Source organism: Cajanus cajan, chromosome 4 (assembly GCF_000230855.2).
Source record: "Cajanus cajan strain Asha chromosome 4, NIPB_CcT2T_4, whole genome shotgun sequence".
Lineage (NCBI taxonomy): Eukaryota > Viridiplantae > Streptophyta > Magnoliopsida > Fabales > Fabaceae > Cajanus > Cajanus cajan.
The window spans coordinates 77812382-77837089 of NC_138520.1; the positions used below are offsets into that span (position 1 = coordinate 77812382).

Consider the following 24708-nt stretch of genomic DNA (forward strand, 5'->3'; position numbering starts at 1 on the left):
AACTAAGAAATGAGATATAAGTAATTAATTTATTGAATCCATAGTCAAATCATTTGAGTAGTGTTTGAGTTTGAACATTGATGGAAATAATATTTGGTTAGACTTTACTTACCTTCCGACTAAACTAAGGGGGGTGTATTGGATTAGGATTTTAAAGGACTTTTTTAGTTAAAAAAAATCCTGCGGATTTTAAAAGACTTTGCAGGATTTTCATGACTTTTAAGATTTTGCAAGATTCTACAAGACTTAAAATCATGATTTTAATGGATTCTGCAAGACTTTTAAATTAGGATTTTAATGGATTCTGTGGGATTTTGTGGAGTTTTGACATTTGATAAGATTTAAAAAAAATTATACATTCAAATTTAAAAAGAGTCAAAAATAAAAATAATAAATAAAAAAAATAATGTCTAGATAAATAATAATAATAATTCTCTATAATATTCTATCCTCTTTTTATAGCATCCACTATCAATTGTAACAATTCATCGGAATCATCCTTAATCCAAGCTTCATAGTTTTCTTTGTCTTTTCATTTTTCTTTATTATTTCCTTGTGAATCTCCCATTTGAATTACTAAAACAATATATGTTAAAAAATAGTTATATAAATAATTACGGATAATAGACAAAATCAATAAAATTATATTATTATTTTTAGAAGCACACCATCATACAAGATCGAATATATTTTTGCTATCCAAATGGATCAAATACCTCAGTTATTATAAAAAAAATGTAAAAACGAAAATATAGAAACATAAGATAATTTTTTATATAAAAAAATTAGTATATTCGATACTGAAAAAATATTTAGATATATAATTTTTTTTATATAAACAGAAGTATTTAGATATAGAGAATATATATATATATATATATATATATATGATAATTTTTAACGATATTTATAAATATAAATTATTCTAACAAATATTTTAACAATATTTTCTTTTTTAAAAAATAAGTTAATGAAGGCATAAATCCTAAACCCTAAAAAATTAGATATTGCAATGTCTTATGTTAATTTTCTTTTTTTAAAATATAAAAAATCTTAATTTCATAATATAAAAATAAAAAAGAAAAATTCATAGTAAATAAAATAAAATAATTGTTGAGTCATAAAAGGAGGAGGGATAAGAGTAACAAATTCAAGGGAAAGAGAGAATTCGCAATTTTTATGCTAAGAGTGTTCTTCCCCCTACTAAGATCCATTTTTATCTCATTCTACTCACAAAAACCCTAACAAATTCATCTTTTATATATATATATTGTTGAGATTATGATATCAATTTCATCTTTCACCTTTTTTCTTTTCTTAACGTGTGTCATAAAAAAAATTACTACTTAAAAGTTAAAATTTCAAGTATTTTTTTGTGTTATATAAAGGAACAAATTCAACTACATAGAATAAAATAAAGTAAGTCAATTAAAGAGAACGAACAGAAAAATAAAACAAGTCAATGACACTATCATTTACATATTAGAGTTTCACAAAATAGGAGAATGGTATGAGAATAGTATTATATATGAGCAATGAACAATAGTGTAGTATTATTAGTAGAGAAAAAATGGAGAAGACAGGAGCATAGAAAAAAAAGATGAAAAACTCACTTGAAAATTCTTAAAACACTTGAAAAATCATTTCAAACAATCCTTCAAAATCCGATGGGTTTGGATGAGATTGTTTTATGAATCTGGTATTTATAGATAACATTAGAAAGTCTTTCAAAATCCCTGTCACACAACAATCCTTTAAAATCCTTAAATTTTTGAATACCAATGGATTGTTTTTAAGTTGTAAAAAATCTCAAATGAATACCAGTGGATTTTAATGGACTCTTTAAAAAATCCTAAAAATCCAGATTGAATACCACTGGATTGTTTTTAAGTGACATAAAATCCTGATTGAATACCAATGGACTTTTTTACTCAAAAAAAGTCTTTTAAAATCCTACGAAATCCTAAACCAATACACCCCCCTAAATTAGTCTAAAGCGAAATCTTAGGATATCGGTGCAAAATTAAAATAAATAATCAACCAAAAAGATAAAGAAAAAAAAGTAAATAAAGATACAACGGTTGTATTCCCATTTTCTATTTCTTGATTTCATATGATTAGAGAATATAAGATGTTTAAATATGATAAAAATGACAAAGATATTGATAATTTGACTTTTATATTACAAATTTATTTATTTAATTATAATATTAATAATGTAAAATATATATTTTTTTATTATATTATATAGATAAATAGACTAATCTGTCCGACTTCACAGACCTTTTCAAAGTCTAAATAAGTAGATTTTTTAAAAAAAAATCTAAACTTAACATTTTTATTAAATAGATAAGGATCAAAACTTTAAACAAGTCAAATTATAAACTCCCCAATTACTATTATTCTTATTTATTTTAGAAAAGTTAGATCTTATTTATTTAATATATTAGCCAGTAATAAATCATGCATTAATTATTTAACAGAATTTTGACTATGATTATTTTTTCAATCAACCTTATATTTTTAACTGAAATTTTTTTAATAACATCATCTCATAAATAAATTTTCATATTAAATTTTTATTATTTAATTCAAAATTAATCAACTTTGATAATTTCAATTAAGAATTAAATAAGTTTTTAATCTCTTAAATTTAGAACATTTTTTTAGTTCCTAAAATTTAAATTTATTATTTTTAGTTTTTGTAATTTAAAAAAATTATTTAGTCTCATAGGTCACCAATAATATATCTGAAAATAACATATTGAGACATTATACATTACCATTAGATAAATTTTATATGATAATATTTGACAAGTTTCATAAAATAAATAATACATTTAATTTTTCAGTATAATTCCTACTAAAAGAAGTTTTTTTTTTTGCCAATTTATGCATGATATTATTTTTGGTGAAATAGTATTTCGCTCTCAAAAAACATTTTTTCTACCATCTTAAAAAGAAAATATTTTGTTGCGAATGAAGAAGATATTATAGAATTGTCTATGCCTAAATTATAATTATTGATACATTCCTTCTTTATATTCTTTTTATATATATAAATATTTTGATTATTTATCTATTAATTAAATGTTCATTTTAATATTTTTTATTTGGAATAATTTAAAATAATGATTATTTTCAATTTTACAACATAATTTTGAATTAATTTTTAATTAATTTAAGACATGAAATTTATAATATTATATTCATTATGAGAATTATAAAATATAATTGACATTCAAATCTAAAAAGATTGTAGACATATTAAAAATCATGTAAATAATATATCTAATGAACAGTTGGTAAAACTATGAAATTAGATTTTTGGGATTTTTTATTTTTATCATGTATAAGCCTTTTGGTTTGAAATTTAATTTAATTTCAATAATTTTTATATAAATTAATCTAATTTAACGAGTTTAAAGTCTTAAATCAATAAAAATAAATAAATAAAATGACTAAATTGACTTAAATTTAATAGATAAAAGATCAAAATGAGTATTTTTAAAAATAAAGAACCAAAATAAATCTAAAAATCAAGATAAATGATAAAAATATAATATAGACTACTATTTTTAGTATTGTCTTGGCGGTATTACTATATATATATAAAAACTCAAGATATATAAGTATTATTCTAATTCATTGAGTCAACTTTTATATAGTGAAATTGTACCTCCAATTGCAATCATTTAAGCTGGGAAACAAATTTGATTTGTTAAAAAATACAAATGTTGAAACACCTATATACTAATAATCTTTGATATTTAAATAATGTATTTTGATTTTAAAAGTTAATACTATTTAATTTTATAATAATAATAATAATAATAATAATAATAATAATAATAATAATACAAAATAAAAGCCTCAATATCTAAATATCCAATATATTAATTAAGATTAAATATTAGTTTTCAGTACACTCTTTATTATTTATTCTATATATTAGAATTCTTTTTACAATCATTCTCATTATAGAAAAATTCTTAAAAATACTCTTATTTTCTTTCTTGCACAAGATAACATTATTGTTCAATATAGGAATTGTTATAGATTGATATTAGATATTCAATTCACAAACATTATTCTAGAAAAAATCTAACATTGGCCAAAGAAAAAAATAAATGTCACAACACTCATAATTTTCAATAAACTTAGGTCGATTGCCAGAGGAACAACCGCTTGCTAATTTGTGTTTAACATAAAAATGAACAAATAATTCACCCACTCGTTTCAAGAATTGCCATCAAAACCATCAACGTATAATAACTTGGTCATTGAATTGCATAAATTGAAAGTGTTTTAACTCTGTTTTTCTTAAATTTAGGGTCATCAAAACTAAGCATTCCATCCTCCAAGAATTTACATTATATTTAGGGCTCAAAACTTGAATATACCTTCCCAAACTCACATTAAGAATAAAAAAAACTCGCTTTCAATTGAATTTGGGGTCGTCAAAGCTCAAAATCTAATCTGAAATTAAAATTTAACATTGTGAATCAAATATTGCATTAGCATCTAAGGATAACCAAACATTCAACCAAAATTTAAAATTTCAAATGGAGAGTTTAATTCATCTTGCAGTTGAATTCTATCAATGTCACCAATCCCGATTAAAAAATGTGAGCAAAAAATTACATTGCAGTTACAATTAGGATTCATCAAAAGTCATTTTTGAATTTATACAGAATTAAGAATCATGAACAAAAATCCAATTTGTAGTTCCTATTACGATCACAGATGGTCAGTTTTGGAATTCGCAAAGAATGCATAATTTTGAACAAAAACTCTTTATAATTCCTATTAGGGTCATTGAGAATCATTTTTGGATTCACAAAAAATTCAAAATTTTGTTCAAAATTATGAACAAAAATCCACATTATACTTTCGATTAGGGTCAACACGGGTCTTTAGGATCTCCAATGATCATTTTTAAATTCTGAAAGAATTCAAAATTTCAAATAGAGCATCTAGCCACATAATTTAGTTTCATTTTATTGTCCATGAAAAATTAAATCATTCTTGAATAATCAAGAATGGAAAAAAGATTAGCGTTGCAAACCAAAAACGTGTCGCAACTTTTCTTATTGTACGCAAAAAGGCCATTTCATCAAACGCGATATTGCGAGAGTGGTGTTTGCTCAACAAGGACACCATTTTCCTCAAATCAATTACAAAATAATTCAAATATCTGAAAGTGTTTGCGCGCGAGAGAGAGAAAGATCAAGAGGGAGAAGCATGTTCCAAGTTGGATAAATTTTTCATACTAACATTTAATATTAAAAAAAAACTATTTATTTAAATATTTTGAAAAGTCCCTGTATCAACTTGGGAGAAGCATGGCGCATACAACCTTTCCAACAGCATAAAATTATCACGGCATTTTCCCTTTTCCTAATCCAATGTAAGAACGTTTGGGATGATACTATTTCCAACAGATAAAAGTTTCTATCAATCAATCTGAGTCAAAGGACAAATGAAAGAGGAGAGTGGAGCAAATGAACTAATCACAACAAATCCGACCAACTAAGCAAGCAAAAATTTAAAATACTATCTTCAAAACATAATCTTTGCAGTTGGGAAATACAAGGACAAATACATGCTCCCACTTCTAATGTCATCAAAATAACTATAGCACCCATATGAGGGCAAGTGTTGAATCTGCATCCTCTCACTGCAGAATCTGAATCTTTTTCATGAACCACAGCAAGCTGACTTTTGACCAGCTGCCCCGGGGGCTCCCTGGTCTGGTTGGTTAATCTTGATAGTCTGAGGCTGAACCATACAAGAAGATACTATCATCATTCAAATTTAAGAAAGAAGCAACAATTCCATGCACTTACTTCAAAAGTTAGAATTAAAATCCCCCAGATATATTCCCTTAATAAGTTTAGAAACAACTAGTATTTGATGATGGAAAAATTTTAGTCTTTCAGAAAAGAGAGTAATAGTGAATGACGAAAAAGTCAACAACATACCTCAGCCTTAGAATCTGTGTCAGCAAGCCTTTGCTTAATATCTCTCGCTATTGAAAAGAAAACCTCTTCCACATTCATGTTTGTCTTTGCACTCTGCAAGAGTAGTTCCATTATAAATATAATGAAGCCACAAATTTTATTAATTGATAATGTGAACATCAAATAAGTTCTACTCACGGTTTCAAAAAACTTGATACCATACTCATCAGCAAGAGCTTGACCTTTGGAGGTAGGCACAGCCTAGAGGAGAAAAAAGACCCTTTATTAGAATAAATGGAATATAGACAACATTAATTTATAAACAGACATAGAGAGAATGCTCAATGTCATAGCAGTAATGCAGTGAACAAATGTGGCTTGAGCAGAGTCAATCGTGTATCACTATTATCTGCTCCAGCTAACCAAGTTGTTAGATGTAGATAGAGAAAAGGACCCTTCAAGGTACATACCCTTTTACTTTCATCCATATCAGCCTTGTTACCTACAAGTATCTTGTTTACATTGTCAGAAGCATGTTGTTCAATGTTGCGAATCCAATTCCTAATATCTTCATGGATAGAAGCAAAATATATTATTAAAAATGGATAAAAGAAACGTAACCATAAGGAAAAAACATATGCATTTGTCCACAATCCACATAAATCAACCTACATAGAGAGAAAGACAATCACAAAGGTAGCACGAGAATTTGGGGGGGGGGGGGGGGAGTTGAAAAAGAAAACAAAATTTAAAGGGTCAGCTTCAGCTGAAAAGAAGCACATGAGAAATACTCTCATGCATTTTTAGTCCATACATAAGCACAGAAAAATATCAGAAACATTTGAATGTAATCAGGAAAGGAGATTACTGTTGAAAGATGCTTCATCAGTTACATCATAAACAAGCAAGATGCCCATGGCTCCACGGTAATAAGCTGCAAAAACAAGTAACATTGTAAGAAAAAATTTTCTTTCATAAAAGAAATGGACGATGCAATTAAAAGTAGGACATTTATCCACATTTAAATTACAATAACATCTGATCAAATCTATTAGGACAGCCAGCCTATTAAATTGTAAAGTATTTTTCCTTCCATCAGTTCCATGCAAGTAAAGCAACTCCATGTTCAGTTTAGATTTATGAGTTATGATGTGTTTAAAATTAAAACATATTCAATTAGCTAGGTAGCAGAAGACAAAACCAATACCTGTGGTAATAGTTCGAAAGCGCTCCTGACCAGCTGTATCCCAAATTTGTAACTTAATGCGTTTGCCATCAAGTTCAATGGTTCTTATCTTAAAATCAATGCTGCCAAATATAGTATTATAACATGGTATTATTTCCATCAACAAAAATATACATATTAGCTATCTGATAGACTGATACAGTAATAACTAATAAGTATGACATGCTGAATAAAGTCTAGAGTCTAAACATTACATTAAGGAAATAGGACAAATATTCCAGGCAGCCTTATTAATTACCTGGAATACAATATAGTCACTGCAAATTGGAAACAATGATACAAGAATCTTGGATAACACAAGACAGTAGCCACTAGATCCTATAGCATTTTCACAAGGGATAAAAAAAAAAGGCAGATACTAACCCAATGGTGGTGATAAAACTGGTTGTGAAGGAACCATCAGAAAATCGCAAAAGCAGACAACTCTTCCCCACACCTGAAATTGTTAGACAGATAGCTATTAAAAGACAACAGAAGTTAAACTGAAATATAAAAAAGACAAAACAAGACACCATAATTAATATGCACAAATTCACATACACAAATACATAAAAACATACATAAATATGTATATCTGTATATTTGGGAGAGTATGCTCATTACATTTTGGAGACACTATGATACTGAACCTTTACTTGTGGCATGTTGCACTTTGCACCCTAATCAATCTGCTTGCCATTTTTCTTTAAATACTCAAAAATTCTAAAATAACCACCAATTGACCAAAATTTCAGATTTTTTGAGGTATAAAATTTAAAATAACTACCCATTAACTATGACTTGTTTTATGAATTAGTTTTACAACTTCAAGATGCCAATATACATGCATATTTATGTATTATTAATGGGTGCATATCTATGTATCACATTCATATATCTATATGTACAAAAATGACTAATGGATAGTCAATGACTCAATAACAACAACAACCAAGCCTTTTCCTGCTTTTACAGTGATTACATGAATTAATGAACATCATTGGATTTTATCAAAAGCCAAAATTTCAATGAAACAACTTAGAGTAAGTTCTTTTTTCAATAGTTTTTCTCTATAAAAAAATATCAGGTCTTCCTCTATCCCTTTTAATCAAATTAGATATCCATTTGAATTTGATCCCTTTTCATGAGTGGAGCCTTTATGAGCCTACTCTTTACATGACCAAACCACTTGAACTGAGGTGACTTTTTTTCATCTACTCCATAATAGGTGCTACTCTAACTTTCTTCATTGACTAGTATAGCAATATCGACTTAAAGTCCACATTTGATGCAAACTGCAAACCTACTATATATATGAAAATCGTTTGACAATTCCTAGAGCTTGCATGCTAGTCATTACCAATTTACCACATCATGCATATTTTTTTCATTTATAAAGCAAACATATATCATAGGATCTCCTTCTTTCTCTGAAGTCGTCCACGGAATTTCTCATAGCACCCTATCAAAGGCAGTTTTTCTAGACCAATGTTACGTTATGTATCACTATCTTTCCATCTAACCCTGAAACAGGCATATAACCTCTGCGATTGAGCTTCCTGGCATAAAACCAAATTGGTACACAAGTCTTTTATCTGTAAACAATGGTGTGTATTTTGGGGGTAAAATTGTGATTCCTCTCCCATTTTCTAACACATTTTTTGCTTCAAAAACATAATAGCATTTGAAACCCTTCTTCCTTTATCATTCCACAAAAGGCCACCTCTATTCCTTCAAACTTTACAGGAGATTTTTTTTTGTCATTTTCCATTCTTCCTTCTTTGTTTAGATGTCTCAGTTCACATTCCACAATTTTAATCTAATTTGTTTTTTTTTTCTTCTGTTAATTTAACCACCCTCTTTCATTTTATTTTTTTTTACTTTATTACTATGCTCTTATTGCTCCTAGATTGATGGTGATTGCATGTCTAAATTGATTTATTATTTCACATGAATTTTTTGAGTATTTATGTGTAGTATAAATTAATTAGTTTGTATAACAAGATTTATTTAAAATAGGGGTCATCCCACTATAGTGTTTTCAGAGTTTTCCACTTATACAAAAGTGATAACTATGCTTTGTGCAACAATTTCATAGCATGGCTAGTGAGCTTCATCCGTCTGTAGTTTCACAATTTCATTCAATCTCATACAATGGCATATTTCCTATATGGCTATATTCTTGTGAATAGGTAATTTCCCAATTACATTTTCTCAAGCCTAACTATCTCATTGAACATGTTTGGATAAACTCCTTAATCAACACCTGTAGAAAATCAACTTTATGCACTTAAACTTATATAGAAGTTCTGTCATTTAACTTTTGCATATACTAATTTTAACTAGCAGGAGAAACTTAATTCCTTCTAACTTCTTATTTTCTCCTCGTATTAGTGCTTAACGAGAAGTTTATCTAAACAGGGTCTTAGTATCATATGTCAAGCTATACTTTCCTACTTAAACACTCCAAAAACTTCACCGCATACAGTACGCAGTGCCATTGCTTTTTCTTAGACATTGTCAAATATGGCAATCACGAGTTAAAAGAAATAACGCTTTCAACATAAGCCCACACCACAGTTCACAACCAAATTCGCAAATAAATAAAGTAAAAAAAATAAAAATAACACGATTAACCAGATAATAGCATTCAATCCATGTAAAAATCAAAATCATAATTCAAAATAAAGCGTCCCCAAAACAACCAATCACCTACCCTCTTGCTCTAGAAACCGAACATCCAAACCCCAAAAAGAAAAAGGAAAAAGAAAACACTAAGATCTGAAATCTGAAACAAAGCCTTTTGGTTTTCCTGAAATTCGCATAGACAGAAGCGGAAAGAGAGGGGAGAGAGAACTAACCGCTGTCGCCAATAAGAAGAAGCTTGATGAGGTAATCGTAATCGGCACGTGCCCTCGCAGGTGGAGCTGCCATGGCTGAGAAAGATTCTCTCTTTGAGGAGAGAAGTGATGAAAAAACGAAAAGGGTATGGGAGATCAAAGAAGAGAAGAGAGGATCGAAATGGGAGAATTTGGGTTCTTTTTCTTTTCTTTTCTTTCCTTTCTCTCTCTCTCACACTCTCTCTCTCTCTCTCTCTCTCTCTCTCTCTACAGTGTCACCAGTTTCCGTTACTTTATAGATCTCTTCCCACTATTTCTTTCCTTCTTTCTTTATTCACTACCAAGTGAAAGTCTTCCATATAATTGCGTCTTCGCATCCACACGCTGTCAAAATAATTCATTTTTGGCTTCAATATATAATTCTTTTATTTTATTCTATTCTTTTTTTCCTGTCATCTCATTACATTCAATAATTTTTTTCATTTTTAAGACAATTGTCAAAAAACATATTAACCTTTTAAAACTTTCTTTTTCAAGAAATAAAAAAGTTGTTATATATTGATTTCTATAGAGTTTGTAAAATAAAAATAACAACTTTTATATTGAAATCATATTAAAATATAAAAAAAAAATTAATGTTACAAATATTAAAAAATAAAAATTATCATTTATATAAATGATAATTTTTAATAATTATTATAAAAAATAACAAATTCATTATATTGTATACTTCACCAATAATTAATATTTATCATAAATTCTTGATCTATCTTTTTAATTGATTTTTTTAGTGACATTTTTTTTTGTTATCTATATATGACTTACAAAAAATGATTTCAGTATTATCATTTAAAGTGGTTGATTTTTATAATAAATAAATAAATAAAAAATTATGAACAATAATTTCTAATTATTTTAGAGTATCACAATAATTACAATTACAGATGACAAAAATACCCACATTTATGAGTATTCACATATAAAATCTGTCATCGATAATAAATAAATAACTTAAATGGATATCTATGAATAATTAATATAGATATTCTTTTACTCATTTATAAATGAGACAGTGATTAATACAATAGTATCCATACCTGTGAATATCTACTAAATAATATTATTTAAACATTTATATTTTTTATCTTACATTTTTATATTATTTTTAATATTTCAAATAAATTATCATCAATTACAAATTTAAAAATTAATACCAATTATTTATCTTTAATAGTTCAATATATTTAATATTAAATATAAACTTAAAATTATTTATAATATATTTTTTAATTTTTAAAATAATTCACAAATATTTATAAATATTCATGAATATCCACAAATATTTATAATATTTATAAAATTTATGAGTATCCGCTAAACAATTAACATGGGTATAAGATAAATTTATGATTACCAACTCCCATGAAGATCACAATTAAACTTTCTTTTATAAAAGAAAAGCAGAAGAAAAAAAACAATTATTTATTGAAGCCAGCAATTTATTATTTTCACCATGTATCCATGACAACACACAATTATACAATTATATGGAAGGCTTGTACTTGTTTTATTTTTTGGTACCGGTGAATAAAGAAAGAAAATTCAGAATAAAATAAAGAAAGAAATAGTGATAAGTAAAGGAAAGTGGTGACAGTGCAGAGAAAAGAATTAAAGAAAAGAAGGAAAACTCTGTCCCATTTGGATCCTCTTATCTGTTGTTTGATCTCTCATACCCTTTTCGTTTTTTCATCACTTCTTCCCTCAAAGAGAGAATCTTTCTCAGCCATGGCAGCACCACCTGTGATCAAGCTTCTTCTTATTCACAACAAATTAAAACACAACAACAAAGTTAGTTATTAGTTTTTTATTGGCTCAAACAATAAATGCTAACCACTTTATATAAGCCAAGCTAAAAACCACTTTCTGTCAAGAGCTGTCAAATGGGCCGTGATCCAGTCCAAATGATGAAATAAAAATGTTTTTTTTTTTACACCAATACAAAATTAAAAAAAAATAATGTTAATAATTTTATATATATTTCGACAAACATTTTAGAAATTAATATATATAACAAATTTATTACCATTTTTTATATATTATTTTTAGAGAATAATTAAAAACAACAAAACAAAAGAATAGACTAAAAAGAATTTAAATATCATTTTTAATAAATTTTACAATTTAAAAAAAAAATCAAAATATGGAGAAATAAACAAGTTGAATTGGATCTGATTTAAATAAATATGTTATTTGACTCTATCAAAATTTATCGTATTATATTTGTATAATTTTTTTTTGATGAAATCTAATCTAATCCAATCTAAGTGGATCACAAATAGATTGAGTTAAATCGATAAAGTCATAATATGATTAAATTTATTTTTTATTTTAAAAAAATAAATATTTTAAAATAGATATAAATTATTTAATATCTTATAAATATAATAATATCGAATTAAATAATGATAGAACAAATTTATTTTATTTGTATCTGCGTACAACCCTAATATCCAAAGCTAGAGAGGTAGTTGAATTTATTAGAATGGATGAAAAGTGAAAACATTAAGGAGAAAAGTTTTGATAGCAAAATTCTTGAAGATGAGAGGGATGTCTCTTCCTTGGTTCAATCTTAAGCTAAAAAAGTGAAATGGAAATTTTAAAAACATTTCAATAATTAATAATTAATAATTAATAATGATAATTGAAATTGTCAACCATTATTAATAACCGATAATGTTGAACAAAATTTTGGCGAAGTCACTTGTCACCCACCACCATTTGCCGATGGTGACCAAAGCTTGTCACTAATCAGATTATATTATGTAAATCAATATTGCAAATTAATTGCCATGATAGTGATGTGGGGTTGATTATGTGATAAAAGAGAATAATTAATCTAACACATGATAAAGTAAACATAATATAAAAGTGTGGAAATCTATATAAAAAAAACATTTTTCGAAACTCAATTTTAGACGAGCATTTTTCTTTCTAGAAAAAAAAAATGTTTACCAAACAAGAAAATAGCACTTTCAAATTTTCATATAATCCACACACCTAACCTAACATCTCATTTCAAAATTTTGGTAAACAAAAAAATGTATAATCTACATACCTAACCAAACATCTCGTTACAAAATTTCAGTAATTCATTTCTTTTCATTTTGTCATTCTCAAAAAAGGAAACACTCTTATTTTATTTTTCTTTATTGCTAAGATCCTTTGGTTGGAAACAAACGAAACGAATTAAGCAGCTACTTGAAAGCTATCGATAGATCAGTTCACAATGAGGAATTATCAATTTAGTTAAATAGAAATAATAGAAGAGAAAAGGAAAAAAGAAAAGAATAATTGGACAATATTTTTATTGTTTGATGTGTATAAACACGATCCAACTTGTTGAAAGTTCATAGGGAATCACATCTATTATAAATCAACATGTTAATACAGTTTTTTTTTTTAAGAATAAGACATTCAAACAAAATATTAATGCAAAAATATTTAGTTTCCTTTTCTGGCACGTTTTTCGATAGTAACTTGTTTGTCCATTCCAAATTCCAATTGCATAAGGATAACAAATGAAGAATGATATATCCCCCGAAAATTCATTCCGAATCATTCTCCGACTGATTAAAAAGCTTTTTTTTTTAATTAAAAAAATTATAAATGTGAATCATAATTAATTCGGAGAAATTTTCAGTCAAAATTTCAAACGCTGTAGCATTCCTCATAACAAATGAGTACCAAAGTGAAGACCACCTCTAAAATCTAATAAAATCCAATAATTGCGATTAACATGATAAGAATAAAAGTTAATTATCCATATATTTTTAATGTGAAATTTTTTACATTAATAACCAATTATATATTTTAAATTATTTTATTTTATTTTTATTTAATTAAATAAACAAATGATATGACACTATTAAAAATATGATTAGTTGTCAGTGTAAAAAAACTTAACACGTACAGTGATTAACTCTAAAAATAAACACAACACATCCTATCCCAGTTTTCTCATGATCTATTTTGAACGTTGAAAAAAAAAAACAAATGAAGAATATGGGAACTTGGAACTATTACTATAATTATATTACATACTTGAGCGATACACGATTTATTTTAATGAATTAGATAATTTAATATTTAACTAATTACATAATTAAAAATTAACAATAATAATAAATATAAAATATAATAATATTAAGAATAAGTTAAAAAATAAATATACATTGATTTGTTACAAATTATTGAAAACTTTTTTGTAAGCAATATTAGAAAATATTTAAATCTTTATTTTCATTATCAATAACTAAAATTTTTAATCCACTCTTCGATGTAACTCTTGAAATTACTATATTGATCACGAGAAAAAACTAGTTTTTGAAAATATATTCTAATGTACTTGCTTTTAAAATTGACCTTGAGAAAATTGTTTTTATTAAATTTTGATTCAAATGCTAGTATGGAGAAGGTGTTAACGATGACTTAAGTATATATATCTTGAGATCAACTTAACTACCTGATATGACTTTTCTTTCAACATGTAAAATTAATTTTGATATTTTATTTTTTTCAATCTAGAAAAAGAATTTAAAGAAATAGTCTCCTTTTACATAAAATATTTATTTATTTTTCTTCTAATTTTCCCTTTTACTAAGTTAATTAATACCATTTTAATTTTATCAATGTTAATCAAATGAAAATAATATAAATAAAAAATACGTATTTTTTTTCATGTATAATACGATAGTTCTTTAAACTGAATAAGTAGTCAAATAACTATAAATAAAAGTATAAAAAAAAATTTCATAAGACAAAAGAAAAAGAAAAAACTTCTCATAATAAATAAGAGGTAACATTTATTTTGGTGTAATCATGTTTACATTAAATCTAAAATTTTGATTAGTCAATAGTTAATGAGAATATGAATTTGGTATTGAGGAATAGTTTCTGCCAGTGGTTCCAGATCAATATGGTATGCAACAAAACTAGCAAGCACTAAATTAATCTCGTGAAGTGCCATCTAACCTCTGCTTCTGGTTTGAGGTTGAGGCATTCTTCTTACCAATAGTCTCCGCATGAACACAAACCATCCTTAAAATGATGAAATCGATTTGCATCCCTTACAATTATTTCCCTTTCAACTAGCTTTGATATAAGCTTTATAGCAGAATGACAGTTCACACATGCTCTTAGATTCTTTGTTATTCTAAGTGTAGTTCCAGGAGCAGTACTAATAAGTCCAAAGGCAACAGCTATCCTCTCACTATGAAAACTAAGATTCTCCTCCTTCTCTTCATAATTCAGATCATGCAAAACAGATTCTGTATGTGGGACAAACCCAACCTCCTTTAACCTTCTTTCTAATCTCTGAAGCTCATTGAAAATTTCCTTAGCCATTGGGTGTGAATTGTCCCCTACATGAAATGCTTGCAGCTTCCCATTTATTTCAATTACACTGTAACCAAGGTCCTTGTTCAATCCTTTCTCCCTCATCAGAACTCGAACACGTGCAACGCAATCCCACAAGCGGGAGGAAGCATAAAGATTAGAGAGTTGAACATAATGCCCTGTATTATATGGATCCAATGAGAATAGCTTCTTTGCTGCATGTTCTCCCAATGACACACACCTATGGATCTTACACGCACTCAGAAGTGCACCCCATACACTAACACCAGGTTCTATTGGCATTTTAATTATAAATGCACAAGCCTGACCCAGATAACCTGCTCGTCCCAGGAGATCAACCACACAGGAATAATGTTCATTGCGAGGCTCAATTTCAAAGTCTTTCATGCAATGAAATAGCTCCCATCCCTCTTTTACAAGGCCAGAATGATTGCATGCTGTGAGAAGCCCAATGAAGGTGACATCATTTGGGAATACCCTTGCTTGCTTCATTGCATGGTAAAGCTTAATGGCTTCCCATCCTTGGCCATGCAATCCATATCCCATAATCATGGCACTCCACATGACAACATCCTTATCAGAATTACGATCAAATACCATGCGAGCAGATTCTACACTTCCACATTTTGCATACATATCAATGAGGGCTGTGTTAACAAAAATGTCACCTCCATATTTACTCTTGCTGACATAGTCATCCATCCATCGCGCTAATTCAAGGGAACCAACTTGTGCACTAGCTAAGACTGCAGATCTCACCGTGACAGAATCTGGTTTGATGTTTCTCGAGATCATGTAACGAAATAGGTCTACTGCTTCCTCAGCATGACCATTCTTTGCGTAGCCAGATATCATTGCATTCCACATAATCACGTTTGGTGTCTCCATTTGATCAAAGAAAGATCTTGCAACTGTCACCAGTCCACATTTAGCATAAAAAGCTGTAAGTGAGATAAGCAAATCAGGCTCATCTTCAAGACCCATCTTGATGACACAACCATGAAGAGATTTCCCTTGCTCTAAGTCATCTACATCAGTATAAGCTCTCAGAATGCTTACCAGCGCAATCCAATCCGGTTTCACATCAGCATTTCTCATTTGACTGAACATTCTCAATGCTTCCATAGCTTCCCCATTCTGTGCATATCCAGATATGATGGAAGTCCATGAAACAATTGTTCTATCATATAACCCATCAAACACCACTTTTGCCACACTAATGTGACCACATTTGGCATACAATGCTACAAGGCCATTCTGCACAAACACATCCGATCCAAACCCATATCTGATTATCTGCCCATGAATTAATCGACTCAAACCAAAATCTAACAACTCAGTACAAGCTTTAAGTACATAAGGAAAAGTGAATCCATCTGGACGCACTCCTGTCCACCTCATCCATTTATACATTTCAACGGTGTCCCTGAACATATTGTTCCTTGAATAGCTCCTAATGATGGCATTCCACATAAACACGTCGGGTTCACAAAATTCATCAAACAGCTTACGAGCATACCAAATTTGCCCAAGATTTGAACTCCCATTAACCAGTTTGGTCATGAGAAACCCATCATGTTGCAACCCGGAGACAACTAACTGGTTATGTATCTGTTCAAGGTGTCTCTTGTGGGTAGAATCATCAATAAGAGACGCGTAGAAGAAGTCTGAGTTGAAGCAACAGTCATGGTTAATGGAATGTTGAGGGTAAAGAGCTGGTGAAGAACAAAGATATTTGACAAACTTGAGGAGCAAGCACGTGGGCATTTCAAAAGTTGTAACCTTTTGGTTTTTTGTAGTAAGGAGAGATGAGCTAAAGAGTTTCCAAGCCATTGAATTGCGTCCATTATCTTTCAATGTTTGCTTGTAAATCCTAAACTCATATTAACCAAAGCACTTGAATTAGATCAATAGGGATCTAAATAGAACACATTGAAGCATTTAGTCAAACACTTAGGCTACGTTAAGAGCGGTGGTGACACAACAACTAGTTGGAGCATTTAGTCGAACACGTAGGCTAATCTGTATAACTAAAAACTTGAAGATCAATAGAAAATAGAAAGCGTAATGAGAACTAACCGCTGTCGCCAATGAGAAGAAACTTGATATGGTAATCGTAATCTGCCATCACTCAGGAGTGATTACGACTCTGTCAAGCTTAACATTTTCATTAGATGAACTTTTCGCCTTCTCTGACTACATCAGCATTTTTTTTTCTTTTAAAAAAAAAATAAAATTATTAAGTAAAAATTATCCATGACCAACGGTAGAACCTACAATCAAAGACCCTTTAATTAATTAATTAATTACTTTGTTCTGTATCAGTTTCTTTGGAGTTAACTGTCATAAAATTGATCTTCATATGCTGCTTTGTTGGGAGAGGGGTAAGGGTGGAATAGAATTCTCATAATTAATTAATTTGATAGGAAATATAATTAAATTTGTAGATATTTGATAGAATAAAATTAAATAATAAAAAAAGGAAATTTAATATTTTCAAAATATATTTTATATAATCAGATTTTTATGTATAAATATATTATTTAAATAATTATATTTTTATTAACTAATTATTTAGATAATAGTATAAGAGTAATCTTGTATATATAATTTTTTTTTTTGAAAAATTCATACAAATTTATCCTTAAAAAAGTGTTACTAAATCTATATGAATTCAACACAATTTCTTTATAAATTTGTGTAAATCATTTTTTTCTAAATACACATGTTTTTTAATTATTTGATAATCTTTCTTTTCCTTTTTTTATTCCTTACTAAATCACATCTCTCAAAACACAGTAATAATATATTAAGATTGATAATCAGATAATAATATGCATTAATAAAACATGACTTTACTGTGCCAATATTAACATATTCAATTATACGGTGATTTGAGTTTCTGTTATTTGATCATTATGCTTTCATCAGAATGTTATTATCTTATAGCAAGGTGTTACGGATTATAAGGAAGTGTTAAATAGTATTAAACTGCGTTCATGAAAGTAAATTACTAGTTCTGTCTATGATTGTTCTTTTAGTTATATTAGTTGATATTATAACCTAGGTTTGTGTTTCTCATAATTTCTGCTCTAATTTTGAATTTTAATTATGTCTTTGTATCTCTTATAAGAGGTTGAAGTACCCCTTGTACTTCCTTTAATTTAAATCTCTTTTACTTATAAAAAAAAGTATAACATGGAAATAGTATGACAAATAAAAAAGAAAATTAAATCACTAAAATTTGTTACTATATTTGTATATTTCTATGTTATCAAAAATAGAAGGCTATTGGAGTATCTGTATTGCAGGACCATTACACACGCCACCCTGATTAAGCTTGGTTAATGAATTAAAAAATTGCTATTCTGATGCTTAAACCTAATAATCTTAAACTCAAAGTCGTAATCAACATTAATTTTGAGAAACCTGAATTAAACATGAAAACCAATCAATTTGTTCTTTCTCTCCCCTCTTTTGAATTACAGCCACCGGTATAATGTCCTGACTAACTTCTGCAAATTTCAATTAACCTAAAATTAAATTTTCCACTTACCAAAAAGTACAATACCCAAAATATGTTAATGCAAAAGTGCTGTTCAATTGAACATACATTATTTATTTCATTTTCAAATAATTTTTTCATAAATTATATTCCTTTATATTATCCTTATTATAAGATACAATTTAGAAGGAAATAATTTTTTTTATAAGATACTTTATGATTTTTTTATAAAATATTAATTTTGTTTTTCATCTTTTATATCTATTAAATAATGTGAGAATACATGTTTTTTGTTATTAAATAATGAAATAAGAATTTGATAAATAAATATTATATCTCATCTCTTAAAATTTTCAATTGTCATTTATTGATTTTATTAATATTGAAACAAACACTTTAACATGGAATAATATCTTCTTTTTTTTCTTTCAAAATTTAATAATAAGTAAGAAAGGTAAAATTGATATATAATGACTTTATTTTATAATAAAATTGATAAAATAAACTAATATAATTATTTATATTGATATGTGTTATTCAGCTAAAAATATCTTATAATAAAGATGAGAATGAGTATAACTTATTAAAAGAAATTATTTTATTTTTTCTCTCATAAATATTTATAGAGAACCTTATTCAAGCAACAAGAGTGTCAACATTCATCCAAAAAATTTTAATGCAATACTTTCTTAAGCTTGGTTGCCTTTGAGTGTTTTTTTTTGCCTTAGACAAGGTTAAAAAATAATGTCCTTACAATTATTTGAATATTATTTATGATTTCAATTCTCAAACTTAAAAGTGTAAAACACACAATAATTAACACATAATTATTAAAAAATAACTAAATATACGATACAATTTTACGAGATTATGAGTTATTATTAGAGACTACTACACATTAAAAAAAATAAATGAGTAATAATGATATATCATAAAAAAATTCACGATAAAGTGGTGAAGGTCTACGATTAAATTTTAAGATTTCAACAAAATAAATAGGTCAAAATTTAAAAAAATAGAAAAATAATTAAAGAAATTAGAGATAAAGAGAAAGTTAAAAGCAACCCTTATTTATAATTTTACATTAACACTTATGAAAGCTTTCATTGAATGAAAAAAAAAGGAAATAAATCAATAACATGCTACATTTTTCTCTTTACATATAATATTATTGATCTATTTCCATAAAATTAAGGCAAGTTTTTTTTAATAAAAAATATAATTATTGATTTTTCTCAATAAACTGTTTAATTTATTTTCCCTAATACATTTTTATACAATTTAATTATATAAGTTTTTACTTTTATATTATATGGACTAAATATAATTTATTTTTGTGCCCCACGAACAACGAGTCCTAGGCGGTTGCCCAAGGCCACCTCTGTTATAGATGTTTATGTTACACTAATTAATAGTTAATACACACTTTATCCATTTGCAGGAAGACAAGGTACTAATTAATCAAACTCAAGTCAACATTAGATGAAAGCGAAATCAAACAGATGACAAATTTAGCAGTTACTTACTAAACCTGGCATACAATAAAAGAGCCTTATCTTCTCAAAACTCTGCTTTCCTAAATAAATATATTCCTTTGCTACACTCCAAAGACATCAGTGTGGACCAAATTCTTTAAGTTCCCTTAATTCTCTGATCAAGGCCAAAATTCTCTTGAGAGTAATTAGCTCTTAATTGGCTCAAATCTTTAAGCATCCTCTCTAGCGGAGCTTTTCATTGGAAGGAAAACAAGACATTTGCATAAGAGGTACTATTAAGTTGTATTTGGTTTTTGTTATGGCTAGCCTTTCATGTATGAAATTCTACAGCATTTTACACCTTTGGTTTTGGCTGTTGGATTGTATTCTTCATTACTCGGGAATTATTCCAACATGTCAGCAACATGAATGATTGAGACTGTTTTTTGCTAGTTCATGCAATTTTGTGTATTAATAACTAGCTATTTTATTGTATAAGAACTCCATGTGTATTAATACCTATTTAAAATCCTTTTTCTGTCCACCAAAGAATCTGCATTTAAATTTGAGTGCATGTCTATAATTTTGTGCTTCAAATTGTTTCAAATTTCAATCCTCCTTAAGCAAACAAATCCTTAACCATAATCTTCTGTTCCAATTCCTAAAGTGCAAAGTCATCTTAATGCAACAGCAAGATCATTTTCTGCAATTAAACCCCTTGGTGACTTGAACTATTTCTCATGTCAAGGCACATATATACTTTTCTCAACATATCCATTTAATTGAACTAAATCTTTTCCATCTTGATGGATCTGCAGGGGCCAACATGTCAGAAACTAGTCCTTCTACCATTGATATTGCAAAAATGAGAAATGCTCTTCTGTCATCTATTTCTTCAAGGCTTCACTGCTATGGTAATAATACTTCAAAGTTACTAATTGCAAACTTTTTGAATATGCACACTTAATCACCAAGCTTTTGCTGAAATTGTTTGGTAATTCAGGAAACAATGAAGTTCAGTTAGATATTTTAGAGCGTTCCATGCAGATGAACGACCTAATGTAAGTCAATTAATGTTATCCGAACACTAGCTTGTGCAATCTGTCTTTCATTGTCGCTGTGAAATAAACGAATCAAAGTGAAAGAAGTAGGTAAAATTCAAATTTGTTCTTTAATATTGCACAATAGGTTGTGTGTATCTATGTCCTTAATTTCGAGTTTCACCAGGTTTAGCTTGCCAGAATTGGGAACATTGTGAAATCGGATTCTATTTACAATATAAAGTATAATTCCATGTTTGGTATCATCCATTAATAGAAATTTATCAAAGACAAATCAACATGATAATAAATATAGGATTCTATTAAAGCATAGAATACCATTATTTCATATCCTCGATTTATGATTATTACTAAATACCAATCGACATTATAATACAATCAAACTAGACCAGACAAAGCTTATTCCTTGAAATTGTATTTGTTTAGCCAAAACTGGTTTGAAAGAGTGCAATTTTTTACGAAGTTTCGTATTACTTTTATTATATAACATGCACAGAAAGAATCTTTGACTATTTAACGATGCTCTAAGGTTGATTAAATTAAGAAAATTAATTCTATCATTTTGAGATAGATGAGTTGAAGTGATCCAGCTTGGCATACCCTTCTGTCCAGATGCTTTTCATGTTTAATTCTGATCGTACTTCTGAAAAGAATTTGACACTTAAAAAGAAATATTATTTGTACAACAAATTTAGGATTTTGAGAGTGAAAGAGGAATAAGTGATAAGTATGAGATGTAATAAATGATGTAATGAACAGAGATAAAAAATAAAAAATAAAAAAGACTGTTGCATGCATAAAAATTGCAAATCCTGGTTCACTTCATAGAGTTCTTTGTAATACACTCTTTAATGGTTACTTTCATAGAAATGACTTCAACATGGAGTCTAGAATGTTCAACAATGACAGCCAATTGGGTAAAGGAGACTATACACAGCCTAGCCAGTCTCAGTCTCTGATATATGACCACAATCATCATCCAGGTTTGGTTCATTTCCTTTTCAATACTAGATATTAGGAGTGCCTTTTTCTCCACCTACTCTGCTTATTATATGCTCACTTTCCCTAGTCCCAATGCCAATATTGAAATATAATTTTGTTTCTTAGTGAAAACCGTGAAAGTTTCTAATAATTGAAGCTAATACTTGGACAGGTAGTCTTTATGGCATCCCAAGCAGCAAAGACATTTCTCAGCAATCATTGTTACTTGACAAGGACCCTTTTCTTTCTCAATATGAAAGAGTACGCCTATAATTGAATCATCATTCATCTGCATTATAAATTTCCAACAAATGATTTCTTTTTGAGAATTTATAGTTTCATAATAAGAGTTACTTCAAGCTGATCAACAATCCCTGACTCAAATTGATTAATGTTTTCAATGGAGATTGGAAAAGTAAATGAAGTATGAAACTCTTAATTTAAAGTCAATGTGGGGTTTGCAGGTATATGGAAAGGCCAGAAAAAGTCCATTTGAGTACACTGGCAACATGCCCTTGTGGAAAAAAATGAAAAGCAAAATCACGATCATGGAACCGAAATGGTATCAAACAAAAGAAGTTCCAGAGATAATCCCTCCGCACAATGTAAAAGCAAAGCTATTATTCATTTTGTGGTTTATTACTGTTATTCTTGAGATAGCAATGAAACTTGTGTACAACTGACTGTACAAGCTTAAATTCATCGAAGAGTGAGACTGCAAGAGAAGGGCTAAAATGAGTTGAATTTAGAATTATAAACTACTATAATATAGCTGTTAGTATTTTACATTTCTGGGTGTGTTTGAAATCAATTGAATTGAATTGAAAATGAAAAAAAAAATTACATTCATAAACTTTTACTTTTTATCTGGGAACACGTGTTTTTTCATTGCACATGATTTTAAGCTAGTATTAAAACATATGCTTATAGATTAAATTAGTGATACGAACACATTACTTTGGGCTTGAAATGTACTTTATAGATTCCTATCAATTAGGCACTGAGTGTCGCATCTAACCGTAAGCCTAAATTTTTTGTTCTTTTTGCCTTCAGTTGCATGTGCCCATGAAGAGAAATCAGAAGCTTAGCGATAAAGTTACAACTCTACAAAGGTTGGTTTCACCTTTTGGCAAGGTGAGTGAGTCATGCATGATTTCTAACCCCTAAAGAAGAAAAGTTGGATCTCATTTTCTTACTAGTTAATAAACACCTTCATCTTTAAGAAAGTGACCTTACATATTTGAATATCCTGCAGACCGACACTGCCTCGGTTCTTCATGAGGCTTCTATTAATATCAAGCTTCTTCAAGCACAAATCCGGGTACACATTTGATACCCTATCTCTAGGAAGAAAAATATATAACCATAAAAATAATACTTACATGTTTATCTGCTAAGAATACGTTCCCCTCTACCTTTTTCCTTTTGGGTTGAAACTAGATTATGAAGAGACTTCAACAACTTATTTTGAGTCTACTCTAATTTAATCCTTTATTCTGGGATTGTAGACTTTGTTTCAGATGCTGAGCTTCTCTTACTTTAGTACGATTAAAGATCCCCATACACAGGTTGATTATTAATTATCATACTGTACAATTGCTTCATCACTTATTGAATTCCAACATATACTAAATACTATGGAGATATATTATCTTGTCCCTGGTCATTTTGTTTCTTAACTGCTGGTGTCACCAGGAATGTGGGGACCAATTGCAGGTTGACCTAAGGAGCAGAGGACTTTGTTTGGTTCCCATATCAATCACAGAGAAAGTAACAATGGTAGACCAGATTCATCACGATTCAACCTCAAGAATTATTCACCCTTGAAATTTCTAATTCAATAATTATGAACTGTATGATGCTGACAATGAACATATTTAGGGACATCACTCCCCTGTAAGCTTCGGACTTGGCGCAGTATTTAATATAATGCAAGTAACGATAATCTTGGATTTTCAGAGGACATTCTTAAATGAATTTCATATTACACTTCTCACAAGAAAATAATTGATTGCAAACATCAATTAGAACATGTACAAAGCAAAAGAGTTAGACGTGCATGCTTGTATCAAGAACATGAGACATGAAACCAAACCCACGAGTTTATTTTGTAAGCTTTATTCTTCAAGCTTTTGGTCACGACTTCGTCTAATCCTATTTCCACTCAAATTTTAGAAGAAAGCCACAGCCAAAAAATTCTTACCATGTCTCTTCCAACCAAATACAAAAGCCAAAGCCAACGG

At 28.5% G+C, this 24708-nt stretch overlaps 3 protein-coding genes across 4 annotated transcripts; 1 reads left to right on the forward strand and 2 right to left on the reverse strand.

Moving 5' to 3' along the window:
* Positions 1 to 5409: 5409 nt before the first annotated feature.
* Positions 5410 to 10335, reverse strand: LOC109812408 (ras-related protein RABE1a). The gene is made up of 8 exons (XM_020376360.3): positions 10050 to 10335; positions 7573 to 7645; positions 7171 to 7271; positions 6832 to 6897; positions 6434 to 6531; positions 6162 to 6224; positions 5985 to 6077; positions 5410 to 5781 (listed from the first exon to the last, which is right to left on the reverse strand). The coding sequence occupies exons 1-8, from the start codon at positions 10120 to 10122 to the stop codon at positions 5701 to 5703; spliced, it is 648 nt and encodes a 215-aa protein (XP_020231949.1). The 5' UTR covers positions 10123 to 10335; the 3' UTR covers positions 5410 to 5700.
* A 4517-nt stretch (positions 10336 to 14852) lies between these two features.
* Positions 14853 to 17830, reverse strand: MEF22 (mitochondrial editing factor 22). Its single transcript, XM_020376375.3, has 2 exons — positions 17523 to 17830; positions 14853 to 17316 (listed from the first exon to the last, which is right to left on the reverse strand). The coding sequence occupies exon 2, from the start codon at positions 17274 to 17276 to the stop codon at positions 15093 to 15095; it is 2184 nt and encodes a 727-aa protein (XP_020231964.1). The 5' UTR covers positions 17277 to 17316; positions 17523 to 17830; the 3' UTR covers positions 14853 to 15092.
* A 2474-nt stretch (positions 17831 to 20304) lies between these two features.
* On the forward strand, positions 20305 to 24423 carry LOC109812405 (uncharacterized). 2 transcript variants are annotated; one of them, XM_020376355.3, is made up of 10 exons: positions 20305 to 20713; positions 21242 to 21337; positions 21427 to 21484; positions 22352 to 22467; positions 22638 to 22726; positions 22930 to 23070; positions 23519 to 23599; positions 23721 to 23786; positions 23974 to 24033; positions 24182 to 24423. In XM_020376355.3, the coding sequence occupies exons 2-10, from the start codon at positions 21250 to 21252 to the stop codon at positions 24290 to 24292; spliced, it is 810 nt and encodes a 269-aa protein (XP_020231944.1). In that variant the 5' UTR covers positions 20305 to 20713; positions 21242 to 21249; the 3' UTR covers positions 24293 to 24423. The 2 variants fall into 2 exon arrangements, with proteins under 2 accessions (XP_020231944.1, XP_020231942.1); XM_020376353.3 differs by having other exon boundaries at positions 20330 to 20713; positions 24161 to 24423.
* The last annotated feature ends 285 nt before the right edge of the window (positions 24424 to 24708 follow it).